At 42.0% G+C, this 21,185-nt stretch overlaps 1 protein-coding gene across 1 annotated transcript in view; it reads right to left on the bottom strand.

Moving 5' to 3' along the window:
- Positions 1–21,185, bottom strand: part of LOC311147635 (cadherin-18-like) — a gene marked incomplete at both ends in the record, with an annotated part of 124,889 nt that overhangs the window by 48,481 nt on the left and 55,223 nt on the right. The window contains 1 exon segment of the mRNA XM_084184366.1: positions 303–470. Within this exon segment, the coding sequence (XP_084040492.1) occupies positions 303–470 (168 nt within the window).

The raw sequence follows: 21,185 nt of genomic DNA, 5'->3' as shown, positions 1-21,185 counted from the left end.
GTGCCAGTCAAGAGAAGTGTCTCTGAGAAGCACTGCTGTTTTATCAAACAAAGTCATTAGTATTTAGCAGAAATAGATAGTAGATGTCTTAGATACTGTTAAGCCTTTTTGAAATCAAGTGATATGGAGTAACTGGGCCACGTTCAGTAGGCAAATGGTGTGAAACGTTGCAGATATAAACTCTACAAATAGTATGATGTGATTCCTTATTCCACATGTGAGAGAGGCATGTTTGTTTTATTTCCCTCTGAATGTTACACACCGTTTTGCCTGCTGAACGCAGCCATGGTGTCTATACTCACTTTGCGGGAACTTGGGAGGGTTGTCGTTGACGTCGGTGAGGGTGATGTTGATGGTGGTGGATCCAGAAAGTCCTCCAACCGATCCTGCCATGTCTTTGGCTTGAATGACTACAGCATAGTGTTCTCTCGCCTCCCGGTCCATGTTGGCTAAGGCAGTCCTGATGACTCCTGGACATGGAGAAAATAATAGAAGAATACTGTTACTACTGTACTGTATGAATACCAATGTTACTATTGTACTATTCGGCTAACGCCATCAAGTTTAGAACTAAGGCCATCATGGACAGGGGGAGAATAATAGCGAATTACCTCTGTTAACAATGAATACCAATGTTTCTACTGTATTGTATGGTTAATTGATGACTCCTGGACAGGGGGAGAAGAATAGAGGAATTCAAATTTTACTATGAATATCAATGTTAGTACTGTGTGAATACCAATGTTAGTACTGTATGACTACCAATGTTTTTTCTGTACTGTATGAATAGAGATTCTTGGAGTCACTTGACTTGAATAATTCAAAGGATGAATTCTTGAGATGAATATGGTATTCTTCTTCTTATTTGGGTAAAAGTGACAATGGAAGAAACAGAAGCAGTAATAGAGCTTATAGGGCCGATCACCTTAGGCTCTTTACTTTACAGTAACTAATAATACAAGGTTGGAAAAAACAGGTAACTGCCAAAATAATGGAAACACTTGAGTAAATGAGCGAGCCAAAGCATATTGAAAGCAACTGCTTCCACACAGGTGTGGTTCCTGAGTTAATTAAGCAATAAACATCCATCATGCTTAGGGTAATGTGTAAAAATGCTGGGCATACCATTATTTTGGCTACCATGGCTATGCCCCCATAAAATGACCAAGCCTGCATCCACAGGGCATTGGTGGTTTGAATGGTTTGATGAGCATGAAAACGATGTAAACCATACGTCATGGCCGTCTCAGTCACCAGATCTCAACCCAATTGAACACTTATGTGAGATTCTTGAGCGGCGCCTGAGACATCATTTTCCACCACCATCAACAAAAAACCAAATTATTGATTTTATTGTGGAAAAATGGTCTCACATCCCTCCAATAGAGTTCCAGACACTTATAGAATCTATGCCAAGGTGCATTTAAGCTGTTCTGGCTCGTGGTGGCCCAATGCCCTATTCCTTTATCTTTTACCTGTAGATTCTCAGGGCAGAAAGTTATGGTGTATAAGTTATTAAATCAATGTGCCATCAGTGTCTAGGCCGTAATTTTGAGAAATAATCGTACAGTTTGACAGTTTAAATAAAAGATACATAACATAAATATAGGCTGCTCCAATATCCTTTCGATCTTGATAGTCCAAATGTTTTATTGCCAAGGTTAGCCTTTCTCCACTTTTCATTATATTTCAAATGACTATGGTAAGACAGAGAATGCAACCTTCCCCAAAGAACCCATTAAATCATGTTTATCACTATAGTAATGCAGGAAATAGCTCCATGAACTTTCTACTGGGGTTAAACATAGATATCCTGCATCAATGCATACTATAGTACAAAAGCAAGTTCATGTCACTGTCCAAATTGCGTAAATTACCCAATGCTCAATCCAATGTAATAGATTCCATGCCAGTTGAAGCTAGTATTGATATTTCATCTCCCACACATTGTAAAGTAAAGAGTATACACAATCTGTTCAAGATTAGTCTGTGTGTGTTATGTGTGAGGGGATTAAAGTGCCCCACTGTCTCGCCCCGCTGTACACTGAAACCAGATCAAGGACTGCGATTTAATATGTGTTGCCTGTTACTTCAGTTCTCAGTGTCAATCTTTCTCGCTCTCTTGGTTTTCTCTCTCTCCCAGAGGCAAAACCCTTGAGCAACTGGTGAACATGTGTTCTTGTGAACCTTTGTGTGAACTGACGAACAGCAATCTATAGAAAACAGCAGGGTCTCGGCTGTGATGTCTATAATCTAATAATTATATAATAGTTGGTAGCTGTGATTACAAATAACCTAGTACACACACACACTTCTCTTCAGTAGCAATCAGTCCATTTTGTATCTTGATCAATAATTTTACAAGGTTATAGAAAAGATCAGCGGTCACATTGTGTGATTTCATCTGTACAAGGCCCCTTGAACAATATGTCAATTTTAATGTGTGAGTTTGCAGGATATGGGTTGTTTACTTTTAGCAATATCAGGAACGTTCCAGGAGACAATCGTTAATTTCTCTGTAAAAAGTGCAGTTTTTCCTTGTTTTTCCTATTTTCTTACTCAACCCTTTTTCTACGTACTTCTTGCTTGAGGGGGAAAAAAAAAAACTTGTTTACTTTGTAAGGTAGTTTCTGCATGTGTGAAAATCCTTGAAGTAAAAAAAATAATAAAAAATGAAGGTGTGGGGCTCAAAGAAGCACATAATTAGTTACAATCTTCTCAGTTTCAAGCCCACCATTGCCATCAAATCAATACATATTAATGTGGACAAGAAATGGGAAGCCTAGAGGCACCCACACAACAGACTGAGTTTTACTATTATTTGCATATCCAATGTAGAGTATTTGCAATATGGTTTTAATAGTACTGAACAAAATGTGTCTATTTGATTTTAGTAGGAAAGAGATATTGTATCAAGAATCCATGACCTATTAATGACCTTTCCTATCTGTTTGAAAAGAAAGTTTAATGAAAAATAGGTTGTTGTTTTCCATTACTGGTCCTTGTTGATCTATAAACAAACCTTATTAATATGCCATTTAGCAGACGCTTTTATCCAAAGCGACTTACAGTCATGCGTGCATACATTTTTGTATATGGGTGGTCCCGGGGATCGAACCCACTACCCTGGCGTTACAAGCGCCGTGCTCTACCAACTGAGCTACAGAGGACCACAATACTCTTGTATGCTGATCGGTTTCAAAGCCATCTTTACATTCTAGCTAACTAATGGTTTCTAAGCTTGTTTTCATTATCTTGCTGGGTATAGTTCCTCTATAGATAAACCTGATTCTCTTGTATCATTATTCTCTTGTATTCTTAGATATCCGCTGATCGGATTCTAAGAACAGTGCCATATTTAGATTCTATCAATAACCTAATTTCCTGTTTGGACAAAAGAGGCACTACTAATATCTATTTTCTTACAGACAATCCATTATTTCCTCTCTCTCTTTTCAGGAGGATGCTATAGGCAGGAGCTAATCCAATCCACTTGTCTTGGGCAGAATAATCACTATAAGTGGGTTAAGGAGCAATACAGCCAACACTATTACCTTCCAGGGGATCTGAGAGGTTAGGTTACATATCAACTGCGTCCCAAATGGCACCCTGTTCCCTATATAGTGCACTACTTATGACCAGAGCCCTATTGGCCCTGGTCAAAAGTAGCACACTATATAGGGGATAAGGTGCCATTTGGGACAGAGCAATCATCTGTCACCCAGGAGAACGGATAAAGGAGTCCAGTTGTCTGTCCTCTCGGATCCGGTCCAGCTGATCTCCACACTACAGTAGTCTTCCATCTCACAGCAGAGATAGGCGGCTTTAAGCACACAATAAGAGTATGCTGTGCTGGCTGGCCAGTAGCTTTGACTACCAGGGCCAGAATGCAGAAAAAATTAAATCATCACAACAGGGAGGCCTTGTGAATGCCAAAGTATACAGGAGTTAGTCATGTGTCTGTCTATCATATGGCATAGGCTACCCTGGGCGGCATAAGACACATTCAATACGTTGATATATCTTGTGCACTGTTCAATTTTGTCCGGAATCTGGAAATAATTTAACCTTTCAAAACGTATAGCATGAATAGCTGCGTAAGTTAACTCGATAGGAATGGAATGCATGCTTGATTTCACCTTAGCCCATGCAGTACTTGTGCATGAAATAACCGTAACCTTTACTGTCCATTCCATTAAAAAAATATCTTATTCCTCAGATATGAGATATTCCAATGCATAGGCGTGTCCTAAATTGCACTTTATTCCCTATTTAGCGCACTACTTTTGACCAAGGCCCACAGGGCTCGAGTCAAAAGTAGTGCACTATATAGGGAATAGGGTGTCATTTGAGACGCAGCCTAAGACATACACCTGGCAGTACATGCAGTACATTGGTGGGTCTGTATACACTACCGGTCCAAAGTTTTAGAACACCTACTCATTCAAGGGTTTTTCTTTCTTTTTACTATTTTCTACATTGTAGAATAATAGTGAATACATCAAAACTATGAAATAACACATATGGAATCATGTAGTAACCAAAATAAGTGTTAAACAAATCAAAATGTATATTATATTTGAGATTCTTCAAATAGCCACCCTTTGCCTTGATGACAGCTTTGCACACTCTTGGCATTCTCTCATCCAGCTTCATGAGGTAGTCACCATTTCAATTAACATGTGTGCCTTCTTAAAAGTTAATTTGTGGAATTTCTTTCCTTCTTAATGCGTTTGAGCCAATCAGTTGTGTTGTGACAAGGTAGGGGGGTATACAGAAGATAGCCCTATTTGGTAAAAGACCAAGTCCATATTATGGCAAGAACAGCTCAAATAAGCAAAGAAAAATGACAGTCCATCATTACTTTAAGACATGAAGGTCAGTCAATCCGGAAAATTTCAAAAACTTTGAATGTTTCTTCAAGTGCAGACGCAAAAACCATCAAGCGCTATGATGAAACTGGCTCTCATGAGGACCGCAACAGGAATGGAAGACCCAGAGCTGCAGAGGATAAGTTCATTAGAGTTGCCAGCCTGTGAATACTTTCTGGGCACTGTAGCTATTGTGTCTGAAAATGAATCGTCAGCCTCCTCCCTTCGACGGTCTGAGAGCTCTCAGGAAGACGGACAATGGAGGAAGTGCACTAGACGTACACTTCAACAATAACAACAACAACAACTAGCACTGAACTTTAAAGATACAATCTAGGTATGCTTCAAAAGGCTATGGGTGAATCAGGAACACGTTTGTCGTTGTTGTTTGCAACAATATTTACCACAATATTTCTGGAACACTGCAAGAGCCAAATGCTACAGTAATTATTTATATTATGGATGTGATTCCCTCCTAAATGGCCAAATGTGTTCAGTGTCATATATTTGGGGTCTGCTGATGTAAAAGGTCTTTATAAATACATTTAATTGATTTGATTGATATACTACCAAAGATAACAAAGGCATAATGCATGTACTGTACTTCCTCCAAAACCTGAAAGGTACCTTGACACTTTGACACACAAACAATCCTTGAATCTCCTCCTCTACCGACTTCCTCTAGCAGTTACACCCATCCCTGATAGTCTGGGCTAGATCTCAATGGAACAAGCCTATTAATTTAGAAAAATAATTGAGAAGGAGCTGTCTTCCTTGAACCCTGGGCCATTTGAGTGAGTGAGGTTGTTAGCCTTTCCTTCAACCCACACCAGGAGGGCCAGTATGAAAAATGTATGCACTCACTAATTGGAAGTCGCTCTGGATAAGAGCGTCTGCTAAATGACTAAAATGTAAATGTAATGATCAGAAGCAACAAACTGTGGTCATCGATCGTTGAGTTGATAAATCTGCCTGCATCTCCAAGAGTTCTACCCAACAACAACTTTTTAAATGATGAGGCTAGACAGGACTTCTAACTACTAATTGTCTTGTCACATCTTCACGGTTTATTCTTCATTATTATGAACAACATAATTGACAGTTGTTTTGTTATGCATCTACCCACATGCCTTCACACTTGCGCTAAACCAAACTGTAAAGACATTACATAAAGGATAGTCAGATACAGAGATTTAATTAACAATCCTCTTTTGTCTCAACGTGTTATTGTGCATGTGTGAATAAGACATATTTTCTTATTATTTACTCAGCAATACATGTCTAGTAGTGAGGGTTAGATGTGATCGTTAATTACAAGGTAAAGTACTTGACTGATATACAGTGCATTCGGAAAGTATTCAGACCGCTTGACATTTTCCACATTTTGTTACGTTACAGCCTTATTCTAAAATTGATTACATCTACACACAATACCCCACAATGACAAAGCAAATTAGGACAAAACAGCAAAAAAAAACAGCAAAGAAATCAAATAAAAAATACTGAAATATCACATTTACATAAATATTCAGACCCTTTACTCAGTACTTTGTTGAAGCACCTTTGGCAGCGATTACAACCTCAAGACTTCTTGGGTATGACGCTAGGCACACCTGCATTTGGGGAGTTTCTCCCATTGTCTCCATCGATCGGGTTCAAGTCCGGGCTCTGGCTGGGCCACTCAAGGACATTCAGAGACTTGTCCCGAAACCACTCCTGCGTTGTCTTGGCTGTGTGCTTAGGGTCATTGTCCTGTTGGACGATGAACGTTCGCACCAGTCTGAGGTCCTAAGCGCTCTGGAGCAGGTTTTCATCAAGGATCTCTGTACTTTGCTCCGTTCATCTTTCCCTCGATCCTGACTAATCTCCCAGTCCCTGCCGCTAAAAAACAACCCTACAGCATGATGCTACCACCACAATGCATCACCGTCGGGATGGTGCCAGGTTTCCTCCAGACGTGACAGTTGGCATTCAGGCCAAAGAGTTCAATCTTGATTTCATCAGATAAGAGAATCTTGTTTCTCATAGTCCTTTAGGTGCCTTTTGGCAAACTCCAAGCGGGCTGTCATGTGCCTTTTACTGTGGCTTCCGTCTGGCCACTCTACCATAAAGGCCTGATTGGTGGAGTGCTGCAGAGATGGTTGTCCTTCTGGAAGGTTCTCCCATCTCCACAGAGGAACTCTGGAGCTCTGTCAGTGACCATCGGGTTCTTGGTCACCTCCCTGACCAAGGCCCTTTTCCCCCGATTGCTCAGTTTGGCCAGGCGTCAAGCTCTAGGAAGAGTCTTGGTGGTTCCAAACTTCTTCCATTTAAGAATGATGGAGGCCACTGTGTTCTTGCTGACCTTCATTGCTGCAGAAATGTTTTGGTACCCTTCCCCAGATCTGTGCCTCGACACAATCCTGTCTTGGAGCTCAACTGTGGGACCTTAAATAGACAGGTGTGTGCCTTTCCAAATCAGGTCCACTCAATTGAATGTACCACAGGTGGATTCCAATCAAGTTGTAGAAACATCTCAAGGATGATCAATGGAAACAGGATGTACCTGAGTTCAATTTCGAGTCTCATAGCAAAGAGTCTGAATACTTATGTAAATAAGGTATTTATGTTTTTTATTTTTAATAAATGTGCAAACATTTCTATAAACCTGTTTTTGCTGTGTCATTATGGGGTATTGTGTCTAGATTGATGAGGAACATATGTAATTCAATCCATTTTAGAATAAGACTGTAACGTAACAAAATGTGGAAAAAGGGGAAGGGTCTGAATACTTTACGAATGCACTGTACGGTAGGACAGGCGACCGATTGACTGAGTGACAAAGAGACAGTGTTTAATTTGATCCAACAGGAAGTATAACCTAATCCACGCTCAGTGGAAACCACCCAATCTGTGTCAGTTTCTTCAATTAAGTCAAAACACTCCCAAATCCCAGATCAGCAGATAAATTAGCCTACTTAAAATGCAGAGGGGACCGGGGGGCAGGAGGGTCACCATCAGACTCAGAGACTCAGGATGCATCCCAAATGGGACCCTATTCCCTATTTATCCCTATGGGCCATGGTCAAAAGTAGTGCACTATATAGGGAATAGGGTGCCATTTGGGATGCAGCCAGTGAGCAGGCGACACGTCTTGGTTAGCTCCCAGGGTAAAGTGATAGATACTCACTAGTGACGGGAGAAGACGGGAGATATGACCTGCCTATTAAAAATGATAAATTATGTAATTGTCATCCTCCTCTTTTGCTGCTAAAACATGTAAAGCTAAAAAAGAGCCAGCTTGTATTTTGAGCTGTTGGAAACTCACTCACTGTGCTAATCAAGTGAATCCATGTAACTTTTTATGACATGCCAGTGATCGACACAGTAATGGTTGGCCTACTTTTCTACAAATCAGCCTATGTTTTTCCCTACTATGTGTACTGTCATAGTACTTTTCACAAGCTTTTCACCTACAACAGAGCAATGAGACCTCAGACACGCATACTGTACATAGACATTCAGTCTATCATGCAATGTCTTATGGCCGTCAAGGATGGTTCACATGAGAAGACTCCTTGCCTGCAAAGAATGTTGTTGTTCATCATTAATAATGAAATATGCAGTGACACAGAGAGGGAACGAGAGAGAAGGGGGGTGAGATAAAGAGAGAGAGAAAGAGAGTGAGACGCTCGTTTTGAATGGATATTGATTGTAAGGGGACTTGGAGTACAGCTTGTGGCTGTAACCAAAAAATGAGGGTGATGTTTATGGGAGCCTTCAATCTCTGGCTGTCTCCAAACAATTATTGTGTCAAAATTGAATTCCTCTTTACTGATAGCTACTGTACCGTGATCTTAAAAAGAAAATGAATGATTATGGTAGCCCAAGTGTTTGTTATTCTTTTGGAATTGATCTGTTAGCCTAATGAACACAATCATCTCAGAGCCACACACAAGGAGGGTAAAAAGCAAGTTGACGTTTATTGTCATAAATCTTGCCCGAGGCAGAACCAATTGATTTCCGCTAGATGGGCCAGCTGCAAAGTCAAAATTGGCTATAATGTAAAAATGTATGAAATCAAAAATCAGCTTTTTGGTCTTAATTTAAGGTTAGGGTTCGGCATTAAGGTTTGCAATGTGGCTAAAGTTCGGGTTAGGTTCAAAATCCGATTTTTATGACTTTGTGGCTGTGCCAGCTAGTGACCACTCTGCAGAGCTGCCTCCTGTACATGAGTCATCCCAATAAATGCCAACCTGTGGGTAAATAGCACACATTCCATCTCTCTCTCGTTCTCTCTCTAGTGAATTGATTTATGAACAATCTATTCCTCTATCTATTCAGGGCAGTGAGACAATCAAAGTTTTTTTTTTTTTTATCCTTCTAGTCTCCCTCGTCACCTTTGACATCCTTGCAGATAACATTTAAAATACCAATTAGGCTACAACTCCTAAAAGGTAAAGGCTAATGATTGCATCTTATTTCCCAAGGAGAATAGCAGCTATCTCAATATTCTTTATAAATGTAAACAATTATCTAAGATAATGTTTAATATTTCGTTATTGTTATCAAGCCAGTCTTTGTGATAACGTTTCATACCACTTTCCCTCAACTTAAAGGGAAACTTCACCTCTAGACACTATTTGGGGTGTTTTTCCAGTCTCCCTAGATAATTAGGATTGATGAGAGGGTGTTTCAAACATAATTATATATTATAGCTGTATTTTTGAATGTTCGTACCGGGAGAGTTAGACCAATGACGTCATTGGTTGATTGAGCCTGCTGTCTGATCTAAAAATTAATGGAGTCATGTTTTGTAGCAATTATTGTGGCCTTTGTGTTTCGACGATTGGACGATCACTCGAGTAGATATGGTTGTCCTTGTTCAATAGAGCCATTGGACTTGTCTCAACAATATTCCTATCTGCCAGGACGATGCTGTGTAAACTCACCTCAGTCTCCAGAGCAAATGAACTGTATTGAATACAAGCCATGCCTACTTATTTGCTATATTGACAGACTAATCTAATCTACTGTTTAATTAAAACATGTTTACTTGCAAACAAATTAAAGTTGAAACGATAAACCAACTCCCTGCAACATTTGTTTTAGCTAGTTTATCCAAATACATTTCATGAATATCATAATGAATTGATCAATTGGGGGGGTTCTAAGCTGACATATGGATGGTCATATGAAAATGTATGCACTCACTAACTGTAAATCGCTCTGGATAAGAGTGTCTCCTAAATGACTAAAATGTAAATGTCATACAACGGATCATTTAGCAATTTTGATTTTGAATTTTGGGACCCCTTAAGGTATATAAAAACATATACATTTTTTTTTTGGGGGGGGGGGGGGGGGGGGGGAATAAAATCTTCAATTTAGCCTTTACTACAATACTCTAGAGAAAAGCATTGAATAACACATTCATTAATTGCAAATAATACAGTCAAAAAATAAATCATAAGAAACCAGGTTTTTGAAGTATTTGTTCTATAAATAGGAGATATAAGAAAGCCCAGGATATATATATATACAGTGGGGGAAAAAAGTATTTAGTCAGCCACCAATTGTGCAAGTTCTTCCACTTAAAAAGATGAGAGAGGCCTGTAATTTTTATCATATGTACACGTCAACTATGACAGACAAAATGAGCACTGTTGCTGGTATTTTGGCCCATTCCTCCATGCAGATCTCCTCTAGAGCAGTGATGTTTTGGGGCTGTCACTGGGCAACACGGACTTTCAACTCCATCCAAAGATTTTCTATGGGGTTGAGATCTGGAGACTGGCTAGGCCACTCCAGGAACTTGAAATGCTTCTTACGAAGCCACTCCTTTGTTGCCCGGTGGTGTGTTTGGGATCATTGTCATGCTGAAAGACCCAGCCACGTTTCATCTTCAATGCCCTTGCTGATGGAAGGAGGTTTTCACTCAAAATCTCACGATACATGGCCCCATTCATTCTTTCCTTTACACGGATCAGTCGTCCTGGTCCCTTTGCAGAAAAACAGCCCCAAAGCATGATGTTTCCACCCCCATGCTTCACAGTAGGTATGGTGTTCTTTGGATGCAACTCAGCATTCTTTGTCCTCCAAACACGACGAGATGAGTTTTTACCAAAAAGTTCTATTTTGGTTTCATCTGACCATATGACATTCTCCCAATCCTCTTCTGGATCATCCAAATGCACTCTAGCAAACTTCAGACGGGCCTGGACATGTACTGGCTTAAGCAGGGGGACACGTCTTGCACTGCAGGATTTGAGTTCCTGGCGGCGTAGTGTGTTACTGATGGTAGGCTTTGTTACTTTGGTCCCAGCTCTCTGCAGGTCATTCACTAGGTCCCCCCGTGTGGTTCTGGGATTTTTGCTCACCGTTCTTGTGATCATTTTGACCTCACGGTGTGAGATCTTGCGTGGATCCCCAGATCGAGGGCGATTATCAGTGGTCTTGTATGTCTTCCATTTCCTAATAATTGCTCCCACAGTTGATTTCTTCAAACCAATTTGCTTACCTATTGCAGATTCAGCCTTCCCAGCCTGGTGCAGGTTTACAATTTTGTTTCTGGTGTCCTTTGACAGCTCTTTGGTCTTTGCCAAAGTGGAGTTTGAAGTGTGACTGTTTGAGGTTGTGGACAGGTGTCTTTTATACTGATAACAAGTTCAAACAGGTGCCATTAATACAGGTAACGAGTGGAGGACAGAGGAGCCTCTTAAATAAGAAGTTACAGGTCTGTGAGAGCCAGAAATCCTGCTTGTTTGTAGGTGACCAAATACTTATTTTCCACCATAATTTGCAAATAAATTCATCAAAAATCCTACAATGTGATTTTCTGGATTTTTTTTTCTTAATTTGTCTGTCATAGTTGATGTGTACCTATGATGAAAATTACAGGCCTCCCTCATCTTTTTAAGTGGGAGAACTTGCACAATTGGTGGCTGACTAAATACTTTTTTCCCCACTGTATATATATATATAAAAAGGGGCTAAATATGTGTTTAAAAAAAATATATTATGTATATATATATATATATATATATATATATATAATATATTTTTTTAGTATTCTCTTCTAGCTTATTCACTCTATTGTTGGCAGTGCTTGTCAACTCAACAGCACAACTGTAGGTGTTCATATACAACAATACACAACTAGACTGTCTACAAGTATAGCCCCCCTCAAACTTTTAAAATCTTTGCTAACAGCCCATCTCAATGGCCCATTATTGACTGTAACAGAACACATACCAGTCTACTGTAACTTTTGTTTACAGATGAACATGGTTTATTGTATGGTTACACATCCTTATGATCAGTCTTCATGTCTTTCCAGGATTCTTGCAGTACAAACAAATCTTCTGCAAGAGGTTGAAGCAGTGGGTGGTGAGGAAGTGTACGAGAGGCTTGTCCACCTGGTTGTGGAATGCAGAAAGTACCAGATGGTTGTCTACAAGGAGCCAGAGTCACAGCCCACCAAACCCAACATCCCTGCTAACATCGCCACAGCGCCAAACCTGAAGTCTGTACCGTCGATTTGCCAACTTCTGATTGTAGCGTCTGGACCGTTTTGGTCTACAAACTAATGTGGAAAGGGGAGATTCTTACGATGGTGTTCTCCATTTTGCTCTGTGACCCCCACAAGCGTCAATGGACTCATCTGAAAATAACCAGTACCGGTTAAAAAAAATTAATGGAAGTATGAAGGTATTTTTGTGCCTACCCAAAGAAGGGGCTAAATATGTGTTTAAAAAAAATATATTATGTATATATATATATATATATATATATATATATATATATAATATATATTTTTTAAACACATATTTAGCCCCTTTTTTGGGTAGGCACAAAAATACCTTCATACTTCCATTAATTTTTTTTAACCGGTACTGGTTATTTTCAGATGAGTCCATTGACGCTTGTGGGGGTCACAGAGCAAAATGGAGAACACCATCGTAAGAATCTCCCCTTTCCACATTAGTTTGTAGACCAAAACGGTCCAGACGCTACAATCAGAAGTTGGCAAATCGACGGTACAGACTTCAGGTTTGGCGCTGTGGCGATGTTAGCAGGGATGTTGGGTTTGGTGGGCTGTGACTCTGGCTCCTTGTAGACAACCATCTGGTCCTTTCTGCATTCCACAACCAGGTGGACAAGCCTCTCGTACACTTCCTCACCACCCACTGCTTCAACCTCTTGCAGAAGATTTGTTTGTACTGCAAGAATCCTGGAAAGACATGAAGACTGATCATAAGGATGTGTAACCATACAATAAACCATGTTCATCTGTAAACAAAAGTTACAGTAGACTGGTATGTGTTCTGTTACAGTCAATAATGGGCCATTGAGATGGGCTGTTAGCAAAGATTTTAAAAGTTTGAGGGGGGCTATACTTGTAGACAGTCTAGTTGTGTATTGTTGTATATGAACACCTACAGTTGTGCTGTTGAGTTGACAAGCACTGCCAACAATAGAGTGAATAAGCTAGAAGAGAATACTAATAGCCCCGCTCCACCATGCCAAAGAACTGACTGCAAGGGTGTGAAAAGTATGAGGAGAACTTGTTTTGTAGACAGTTTATTGTATTGGTGTTTTTCTTCTTCTCCATGTCAATAGATCATGCACACTACACTTCACACACAATACCCACCCCCAACAGACACCAGTCAGTCCCTCACACCATCCCCTCCTTACTAATACCTAATTTTCTCCAATTTAAACTTCAAGCCTTGCATGAACAATCAACTAAGCCTCCATAATACAGAGAAAACTACAGTAGAAGTTGTAGCCTACTTGTAAACAAAATAACTATGACAAGAAGACACAGACCATGTTTATGCCTAGCTCCAGTATATTGATTTACTCATAATGGAGTCATGGAAAGATTTAGTCGATTTTAGTAAGAGTTTATTAGGTGACTTACACTTGTTCCTGGTGCTGAGCTTGATGTTGAGGCCGCTGCAGTTGATGGGATTGGACTCTAAATAGAGCACATATAGTCATGAGAGGTTGCTGGAGCAGGAGCAGGAGCTTGGAGCTTGGCGTCGGGTAAGTTTGGCTTTATACATAGCTTGGGCTTTGTCGAGTAAGGCTTAAACTATGTATTTAGATTGTAGTTAGGTATTGTAGGTAGGTATCGTGGGTTGTTGTAGGTAGTTATTGTATGTAATTATTGTAGGTTAGTATTGTATTCGGCGGTGCCGGGTGTAGCACGAAGCTAGCTAGCTAGCTAACTCACCACCTGGACTATCTGGCGAGTAGCTATTAGCAACGGTATAGTTGTTTCACGCCTGAGAGTGCCTGTAATTACGCCAGCTGGCTGCCTACAATAATTACATACAATAATTGCCTACCATTCAGCTGTTTTCTAACCTCATTGTCTGAACCGTTAACGTTAGGCAGCAAGTGGCTACTGTGCTTGAAAATTAGCAAGCTTGTTGCAACCTGGATAGCTACTTGTAAACAATAGCTGGAACAACCGAGCGAACAGACGCGAACTGGCTGAGTCAATTCAGTGGCTAGCTTTGCACTTGGCTAGCTAACAGTAGCTGCTAGGGGTAAGTCATAACCTACACTTGTGTTTAGTTTTTTACATATTGATAGCCTGAGTCGCTCAAGGAATTCGGGACATGGGTGACTAGTTAACGTTAGTTTGGCTCTCTCTGTGTGTTCGTGCCGTGAAAGGAGGGGTTCTTCTTTGTCTGAAAGCAATGGCTAGCTAGTTTGCTAACTATTCTAGCTAACTAACTGGCTGAATAAGTTGACGACGGACTCGCTCAAGCTGTCGGAACTAACCCACAACGTTAGACACGAACACGAACGATCTGCTTGTGTGTTGATACACGGGTGGTTGTTGTGGCTGAGTACTGGCGCTAAACCCTGCTGTTGGAGACCGGCATGCTAGCTGGCTGTGGCGTCTTATGACGAGGTGCCCGGACGTTTTTCACGGAATAATACTGCACCTAGTTAGCTAGCTGAATAAACTAGGTTAGTCTATTCCTAGAAAACATTGAACCGCTGTAGTTTACAACAATTATAGTTTATGAGGTGGAAGTTGGGAGAGTTATATTTGGGAGTTGTGGTGAGGGAGGCCCCGCTCTCTCCTTTCCCAGATGTTTAGTTCATTTTATTCCGATCTCCTCTGCATTATTGTAGCCATCTGCTGCAGCCTGTCAACTATGCCTCTGCCTATCCCTGTTCCCTCCTCTCCGCACAGGCTACACAAACGCCTCACACCGCGTGGCTGCTGCCTCTCTAACCTGGTGGTCCCTGCACGCACGACCCACGTGGAGTTCCAGGTCTCAAGCAGCCTCTGGAACTGCCGTTCTGCTGCCAACAAGGCAGACTTGATCCCAGCCTATGCTACCCTCCAGTCCCTCGACTTATTGGTGCTGACGGAAACATGGATTACCACTGAAAACACTGCTACTCCTGCTGCTCTCTCCTCATCTGACCATGTGTTCTCGCATACCCCGAGAGCATCTGGTCAGCGGGGTGGTGGCACAGGAATCCTCATCTCTCCCAAGTGGACATTCTCAATTTTTCCCCTGACCCATCTGTCTGTCTCCTCATTTGAATTCCATGCTGTCACAGTCACTAGCCCATTTAAGCTTAATATCCTTGTCATCTATTGCCCTCCAGGTTCCCTTGGAGAGTTCATCAATGAGCTTGACGCCTTGATAAGTTCCTTTCCTGAGAATGGCTCACCCCTCACAGTTCTGGGGGATTTCAACCTCCCTACGTCTACATTTGACTCATTTCTCTCTGCCTCCTTCTTTCCACTCCTCTCCTCTTTTGGCCTCACCCTCTCACCATCCCCCCCTACTCACAAGGCAGGCAATACGCTTGACCTCATCTTTACTAGATGCTGTTCTTCTACTAATCTCACTGCAACTCCCCTCCAAGTCTCCGACCACTACTTTGTATCCTTTTCTCTCTCCCTCTCCTCCAACACTACTCACTCTGCCCCTACACAGATGGTAATGCACCATCGCAACCTTCGCTCTCTCTCTCCCGCTACTCTCTCCTCTTCCATCCTATCATCTCTTCCCTCTGCTCAATCCTTCTCCCTCCAATCTCCTGATTCTGCCTCCTCAACCCTCCTCTCCTCCCTTTCTGCATCCTTTGACTCTCTATGTCCCCTATCCTCCCGGCCGGCTCGGTCCTCCCCTCCAGCTCCGTGGCTTGATGACTCATTGCGAGCTCACAGAACAGAGCTCCGGGCAGCTTAGCGGAAATTGAAGAAAACTAGACTCCCTGCAGACCTGGCATCTTTTCACTCCCTCCTCTCTACATTTTCTTCATCTTTTTCTGCTGCTAAGGCCACTTTCTACCACTCTAAATTCCAAGCATCCACCTCTAACCCTAGGAAGCTCTTTGCCACATTCTCCTCCCTGCTGAATCTCCCCCCCCCCCCCTCCTCCCTCTCTGTGGATGACTTCGTCAACCATTTTGAAAAGAAGGTTGACGACATCCGATCCTCGTTTGTTAAGTCAAATGACACTGCTGGTCCTGCTCACAATGCCCTACCCTATGCTTTGACTTCTTTCTCCCCTCTCTCTCCAGATAAAATCTTGCGACTTGTGACGGCAGGCCGCCCAACAACCTGCCCGCTTGACCCTATCCCCTCCTCTCTTCTCCAGACCATCTCCGGTGACCTTCTCCCTTACCTCACCTCGCTGATCAACTCATCCTTGACCGCTGGCTATGTCCCTTCCGTCTTCAAGAGAGCGCGAGTTGCACCCCTTCTCAAAAAACCAACACTCGATCCCTCTGATGTCAACAACTACAGACCAGTATCCCTTCTTTCTTTTCTCTCCAAAACTATTGAGCGTGCCGTCTTTAGCCAACTCTCTTGCTATCGCTCTCAGAATGACCTTCTTGATCCAAACCAGTCAGGTTTCAAGACTGGTCATTCAACTGAGACTGCTCTTCTCTGTGTCATGGAGGCTCTCCGCACTGCTAAAGCTAACTCTCTCTCCTTCTAGACCTGTCTGCTGCCTTTGATACTGTGAACCATCAGATCCTCCTCTCCACCCTCTCCGAGCTGGGCATCTCCGGCGCGGCTCACTCTTGGATTGCGTCCTACCTGACCGGTCGCTCCTACCAAGTGGCGTGGCGAGAAGCTGTCTCCGCACCACGTGCTCTCACCACTGGTGTCCCCCAGGGCTCAGTTCTAGGCCCTCTCCTATTCTCGCTATACACCAAGTCACTTGGCTCTGTCATATTCTCACATGGCCTCTCCTATCATTGCTACGCTGACGACACACAACTAATCTTCTCCTTTCCCCCTTCTGATAACCAGGTGGCGAATCGCATCTCTGCATGTCTGGCAGACATATCAGTATGGATGACGGATCACCACCTCAAGCTGAACCTCGGCAAGACGGAGCTGCTCTTCCTCCCGGGGAAGGACTGCCCGTTCCATGATCTCGCCATCACGGTTGACAACTCCGTTGTGTCCTCCTCCCAGAGTGCGAAGAGCCTTGGCGTGACCCTGGACAACACCCTGTCATTCTCCGCTAACATCAAGGTGGTGACCCGATCCTGTAGGTTCATGCTCTACAACATTCGGAGAGTACGACCCTGCCTTACACAGGAAGCGGCACAGGTCCTAATCCAGGCACTTGTCATCTCCCATCTGGATTACTGCAACTCGCTGTTGGCTGGGCTCCCTGCCTGTGCCATTAAACCCCTACAACTCATCCAGAATGCCGCAGCCCATCTGGTGTTCAACCTTCCCAAGTTCTCTCACGTCACCCCGCTCCTCCGCACACTCCACTGGCTTCCAGTTGAAGCTCGCATCTGCTACAAGACCATGGTGCTTGCCTACGGAGCTGTGAGGGGAACGGCACCTCCGTACCTTCGGGCTCTGATCAGTCCCTACACCCAAACGAGGGCACTGCGTTCATCCACCTCTGGCCTGCTGGCTCCCCTACCTCTGCGGAAGCATAGTTCCCGCTCAGCCCAGTCAAAACTGTTTGCTGCTCTGGCACCCCAATGGTGGAACAAGCTCCCTGACAACGCCAGGACAGCGGAGTCACTCACCACCTTCCGGAGACATTTGAAACCCCACCTCTTTAAGGAATACCTGGGATAGGATAAAGTAATCCTTCTACCCCCCCCAAAAAAAATAAAATGAAAAAAAAGAAGAAAAAAAAATAAAATAAATTGTAAAGTGGTTATCCCACTGGCTATAAGGTGAATGCACCTATATGTAAGTCGCTCTGGATAAGAGCGTCTGCTAAATGACGTAAATGTAAATGTAATGTTAGCCTCTGCGGTAGTTAGTTAGCTAGCTAACTGTTAGCTAACATAACCCAACGAAGCTAATCTTAGCTTGCAAAGTTACAAATCGCATCGCCAGATACCAGCTGGCTAATTACGTTGATATGCTTTGGAATGTCTAGCCAGCGTATTATGGAAGCGAGCTAGCTAGATTTTGGTTTAGATAAACAAATGTAGTTCGCTTGCTAGCTTGTGGGTAACGTTAGCTACCTTACCTCATTGTCCTCTTTTTTGCTGCGCTGATGTTGGCTGATCGGATGCCTTCCTCTTTGAAGTGAAGGGGAAAATCGATGAAATAGCATTACTTTTCAACGTTCGACGACATTTCAACCCTATCAGTTGAAACTTCAGTTCCGTTTTGAAATCGTCTGGCTGAAAGTGCTGGCTCCAAACACAGACATTTTTATATTTCTCACATACACCTCCACGGGGTTGTCCTCCACCGTCCTGAAATCGCTATGATTTCTGGATATTGTGGTTTGCATACAACCATGAAATGTAGCTGGCCCGTTTCTACCTGTGAAATGCAGAAGTGCTCGTATTTGCATGTCGTGAGGAAATTATCCATTTATATGACACATATGATATATTTATAATATATTAATGGACATATATAGTGAAATAGAGCAGCTGTGAAATTTCCCTTGAAAATGCAGACTGTCAAAATGAATCTCGGAAACAGACTTTAGTGGGCAAAACAAGGACACGGGAACACACTCAACACAAGTCTCACTGTTGAATTTCCACAATGCTCGGCTTGAGTTGCCAAAATCACAAGGGTAAGAGGCTGAGTAGGGAGACATTCTAAGAACTTAATTTTAAAGAACTAAACAATTCTTAGAATCCATGATTCCAATACAAGTTTATTCCCATATAATTAGGGATTAGAATACTAGAACGGACATGAACCTTCTTATTTAAGTGATAATGCCCGAGAAGCCGGTGTTTGGAGGATATACCGTGCCAATATTTCCTCCAAACACTGGTTTCGTGGGCATTATAAATTCTATACAAGGGGTTACCAACATACAGTACCAGTCAAAAGTTTGGACACACCTACTCATTCCAGGGTTTTTCATTATTTTTACTATTTTCTACATTGTAGAATAATAGTGAAGACATTAAAACTATGAAATAACACATATGGAATCATGCACTAACCAGAAACGTGTTAAACAAATACAAATATATTTTAGATTTTAGATTATTCAAAGTAGCCACCTTTTGACTTGATGACAGCTTTGCAAACTCTTGGCATTCTCTCAACCAGCTTCACCTGGAATGCTTTTCCAACAGTCTTGAATGAGTTCCCACATATGCTTAACACGTCTTGGCTGCTTTTCCCACAACATCACAGCTCCTCCTTCATGCTTCACGGTGGGAACCACACATGCAGAGATCATTCTTCACCTACTCTGCGTCACAAAGACACGGCGGTTGGAAGCAAAAATCTCAAATTTGGACTCATCAGACCAAAGGACAGATATCCATTGCTCATGTTTCTTGGCCCAAGCAAGTCCCTTCTTCTTATTGGTGTCCTTTAGTAGTGGTTTCTTTGCAGCAATTCGATCATGAAGGCCTGATTCACGCAGTCTCCTCTGAACAGTTGATGTTGAGATGTGTCTGTTACTTGAACTCTGTGAAGCTTTTATTTTTTTATTTGGGCTGCCATTTCTGAGGCTGGTAACTCTAATGAACTTGTCCTCTGCAGCAGAGGTAACTCTGGGTCTTCCTTTCCTGTGGCGGTCCTCATGAGAGCCAGTTTCATCATAGCGCTTGATGGTTTTTGCGACTGAACTTGAAGAAACGTTCAAAGTTCTTGAAATTTTCCAGATTGACTGACCTTCATGTTTTAAAGTAATGATGGACTGTCGTTTCTCTTTGCTTATTTGAGCTGTTCTTGCTATAATATGGACTTGGTCTTTTACCAAATAGGGCTATCTTCTGCATACCACCCCTACCTTGTCACAACACAACTGATTGGCTCAAACGCATTAAGAAGGAAGGAAATTCCACAAATTAACTTTTAACAAGGCACACCTGTTATTTGAAATGCATTCCAGGTGACTATCTCATGAAGCTGGTTGAGAGAATGCCAAGAGTGTGCAAAGCTGTCATCAAGGCAAAGGGTGGCTACTTTGAAGAATATATTTTGATTTGTTTAACACTTTTTTCGTTACTACATGATTCCATATGTGTTATTTCATAGTTTTGATGTCTTCACTATTATTCTAAAATGTAGATAAAAATAGAAAAATAAAGAAAAACCTTGGAATGAGTAGGTGTGTCCAAACTTTTGACTGGTAGTCTATTCAAATATAGTTTGACCTATTTTCATAAAAAACGTTATTTTGATTAATTTATTCATACGATTTCATCCTTCCACGAAATATAGTCCCGACACAAATCTAAGGTGCTACCCAAGCCGGCTGGTTGTTCGTTCTATTGGTTCGGTTGCCAGAGACGCGACCCAGTCGTTAAGTCTTTTTGTTCTGTATATATGAACGCGACCCAGTCGTTCGTTCTCAATTTTCCATTGCCTTACTGGCTGACAACGTTCTTATCCCTTGCTTGCTAGCTAGCCAACTACGGCTAACTTAAAGTTACGTCAAACAGTGCAGCCAAAATAACAGCAAAGTAGCTGCATTTGCGTTTGTTTAAGCTGTTTTCTAGTGACATTTATTTGGATACATCCATACAGTGAGGGAAAAAAGTATTTGATCCCCTGCTGATTTTGTACGTTTGCCCACTGACAAAGACATGATCAGTCTATAATTTTAATGGTAGGTTTATTTGAACAGTGAGAGACAGAATAACAACAAAAAAATCCAGAAAAACGCATGTGAAAAATGTTATAAATTGATTTGCATTTTAATGAAGGAAATAAGTATTTGACCCCTCTGCAAAACATGACTTAGTACTTGGTGGCAAAACCCTTGTTGGCAATCACAGAGGTCAGACGTTTCTTGTAGTTGGCCACCAGGTTTGCACACATCTCAGGAGGGATTTTGTCCCACCCCTCTTTGCAGATCTTCTCCATGT

Source organism: Coregonus lavaretus, assembly GCF_964263955.1.
Source record: "Coregonus lavaretus genome assembly, chromosome: 2".
Lineage (NCBI taxonomy): Eukaryota > Metazoa > Chordata > Actinopteri > Salmoniformes > Salmonidae > Coregonus > Coregonus lavaretus.
Note: the sequence above shows the minus strand (reverse complement) of the source record. Positions and strands in the feature narration are given on the sequence as shown.